Source organism: Oreochromis niloticus, linkage group LG2 (assembly GCF_001858045.2).
Source record: "Oreochromis niloticus isolate F11D_XX linkage group LG2, O_niloticus_UMD_NMBU, whole genome shotgun sequence".
Taxonomy (NCBI): Eukaryota; Metazoa; Chordata; class Actinopteri; order Cichliformes; family Cichlidae; genus Oreochromis; species Oreochromis niloticus.
In genome coordinates this window covers 5,415,102-5,418,423 of record NC_031966.2, presented here as the reverse complement: position 1 = coordinate 5,418,423, position 3,322 = coordinate 5,415,102, and the positions used below count along the sequence as shown (strand labels likewise).

General features: G+C 42.5%; 1 protein-coding gene across 1 annotated transcript; it reads left to right on the top strand.

The window, feature by feature from the left end:
* Window positions 1–430: 430 nt before the first annotated feature.
* On the top strand, window positions 431–2,453 carry LOC109194372 (general transcription factor II-I repeat domain-containing protein 2-like). The gene has a single exon (XM_013276456.3). It carries the CDS (start codon window positions 566–568, stop codon window positions 2,384–2,386), a length of 1,821 nt encoding a protein of 606 aa, XP_013131910.2. The 5' UTR covers window positions 431–565; the 3' UTR covers window positions 2,387–2,453.
* The last annotated feature ends 869 nt before the right edge of the window (window positions 2,454–3,322 follow it).

The window sequence follows — 3,322 nt, the reverse complement described above, 5'->3', positions numbered from 1 at the left end:
ACAGGACAAACATTGAAGTGCCCTTGCTGATAGGGACTAATACCCTGGATATTTTGTATGAAACAGTTGGCTTAGGAAAAGCTCAGCCAAATCATGTCTTACAGGAAAAAAACGTCCATCACTCTCCACTGGTGAAGCATCTCTATCACAGGTTCAAAACCCGTCAAGACAATGGCAGAGTAGGGAAAGTGAAACTGCAGAGCAAAAAGTGCATTACTGTTCCTGCAGGGGGAAAAATGGCCTTGAATGGATATGCAAGGAAGGTCACAACAACATCTGACACAACCCTGATGGTTGAGCCTCTAGAGCACATGTGTCAAAGTCAAGGCCCGCGGGCCAGATTTGGCCAATGAATTATTATGGCCCCCGGGATGATATTTGATTAGTATTAGAATCGACGCGCAGGTCAAAGCCGCCTGCTGGGGTTTTACACGCACCAATACTCCATTCCCCACAATGCAACAGAAGCCCGCGAACTCACTGTAGCGCTGGAAGCGGGACTCGGCTTCATTATTCATCAGCATTCAGAGTAGATGTCAACTTTCAGCAACTCCCCTCCCCAATAATGGCTAAACGGAAGGTGTACGGTGAGCACAGGGAATTTCAAGCCAGGTGGGAGGCAGAGTACATGTTCACGGAGGTAAAAGGCAAACCTGTTTGTCTTCTGTGTGGAGAAAGTGTGGCTGTAATGAAAGAATATAATCTAAGAAGGCACTATGAAACCTCTAAGAAACACAAAGACAGAGACAAGAATATGGACACGGAACAAAAGCTACAGAAGGTGGAAGAATTAAAACGAGGTCTTAAGTCCCGGCAGGCTTTGTTCACAAAAGCAAAATCACAAAGCGAGGCTGCTGTTAAGGCGAGTTTTCTTGTGGCAGAAGAAGTTGCAAAATCAGCCCGACCATTTAGAGAGGGAGAGTTTATCAAAAGCTGTATGCTTAAAGTTTGTGATGCAGTGTGCCCAGACAAAAGGCAGCTATTTTCAAACGTGAGCCTGAGCAGAAACACCGTTGCTGAACGTGTAAACCAGCTGTCCACCAATCTAAAAGAACAGCTTGTGGAAAAGGGAAAAGATTTCATTGCATATTCCCTTGCTGTGGATGAGAGCACTGACACAACTGACATTGCCCAGTTGTCAATTTTCATTCGTGGAGTAGACTCCAGCCTGACCGTAACAGAAGAGTTTTTGGCGTTACGTCCGATGCATGGCACGACTACAGGACAAGATCTGTATGAAGAGGTATCCAGATGTGTAAATGAGATGGGACTGCCTTGGGAAAAACCCGTGGGATTGACAACAGATGGAGCACCCGCGATGTGTGGACACAGGAGTGGATTGGTGGCAAGGATACGTGAGAGGATGCGGGACGAAAATGTTACAGACGAGCTGACAGCTTATCACTGCATAATACACCAGGAGTCGTTATGTGGCAAAGCCTTGAAAATGGAACATGTAATGACCATCATAACGCGTGCAGTTAACTTCATCAGAGCCAAAGGTTTAAATCACCGCCAGTTCAAGGCATTTCTGGGCGAGTTAGATACAGAGTATGGTGACTTGCCCTATCACACAGATGTGCGATGGCTAAGCCAGGGAAAGGTGCTGCAAAGATGTTTCGAGCTTCGTGAGGAGATCTGTCTGTTCATGGAAAGCAAGGGGAAAGACACAACAGAGCTTCGAGATGAAACATTTATGTGTGAAATGGCCTTTCTGTGCGACATCACAAGCCATCTGAATGTGATGAACCTGCAACTGCAGGGACGGGGGCGTGTCATCTCTGATATGTACAGTACGGTGAAGGCGTTTAAAACCAAGCTGAGTCTGTGGGAGACGCAGATGCAGAAAGAAAACCTGAGCCACTTTCCCAGCTGCCAGACCATGAAAGACAAGCTCTCTACCGCTGTGTTCCCAAGTGCACAGTTTGCCGATAAACTCAACATACTTGCCGCTGAGTTCCGACGACGATTTGCTGACTTTGAAGCTCAAAAAAGCAGGTTCGAACTACTTGCCAATCCTTTTGGAGTTGATGTGGAAAGCGCACCACCAAACCTCCAAATGGAGTTGATTGAGCTCCAGTGCAATGACACACTGAGGGAAAAATATGAGAGAGTGGGTGCCGCTGAGTTTGCACGTTTCATCCCCGACGCAATGCCTCAGCTGCGCATCCAAGCTGCTCAGACGCTCTCCATGTTTGGCAGCACATACCTGTGTGAACAATTGTTCTCTTTGATGAAGCTAAACAAAACATCACACCGGAGCCGTCTTACTGATAAACACCTTGACTCAATTCTGAGGATTTCCTCAGCTCAGAGCCTGACCCCGAACATTGATGAACTCGTACAAAAGATGAGACACCACCAAGTCTCAGGCTCAGACAAGTGAGCATCGCAGAACATTTATGTATTTTTAGTTTTTAATTCAGTTACATTTTTTTACATTTGTTTCTACAAGATGTGATTTTTCTTTGAAGGAAGTATTGTTTTGTCTGTGTGCCATAGATTTTTGTATTTTATCTTATTGTATTTTATTTATTTATATTTATTTTTCAGTTAATAGACTCAGGGAAAATTGCAGATAAGAGCCATGAGAAAGAATACAACTGATTTGATTGTTTGTTTTTTTTTCAATTTTCTCTTTTTACTATTGGAAAGCAGTGATTGGTAGGATATTGCACTTTCAGTTTATAATGCATGTAATTTCATTTATGCATTCATCTTAATATTAAGGAGCATATTTTGTTTATGAATGACATTTACTTTTTTGTTGTTTGCCTGTTGAAAATGTTTTCTTTCAAAATAACTGAGAGCCATGAGAAAATATTGCTTTATTCATTTAATGTACAGGACATGCAATTTTTCTTTGAAGTAAGTTTGTTTTTGTCTGTGAGGCTGTTGAAAAATGTTTTCACTTAAAATTACTGACAGAGCCATAGAAAATATTGGATTATTCATTTAATCTTAAATAATATACAGTACACTGTGTTAGGTCTTGGTTCAATAGGTTATGTGCAATCATTTTAATATGTTTTAATAAACATTGAACCAGTTCGGCCCTCAGCTTGTAGCAAATTTCTTTTTTTGGCCCTCCGATGTATTTGACTTTGACATCCCTGCTCTAGAGTCAACCTTGCCTGGTGGGCTCTTGTTTTGCAGTTTTGTAATGACACGGCCTTTATGTTCATCATTTAAGGTCCCGGTTCTAGTTAAAAATGACACAGCACATGATATTAAAATACCTGCTAGCCAGGTTATTGCAGAACTCATCCTTCCAAAAGCTGTGTCATCCTTGACTGAAAGAACTGTCAAAACTCTGTCAGGT

What these genes read in the sequence shown, in the direction of transcription:
- LOC109194372 (XM_013276456.3), top strand. Translation starts at nt 566, where the DNA reads ATGGCTAAACGGAAGGTGTACGGTGAGCACAGGGAATTTCAAGCCAGG.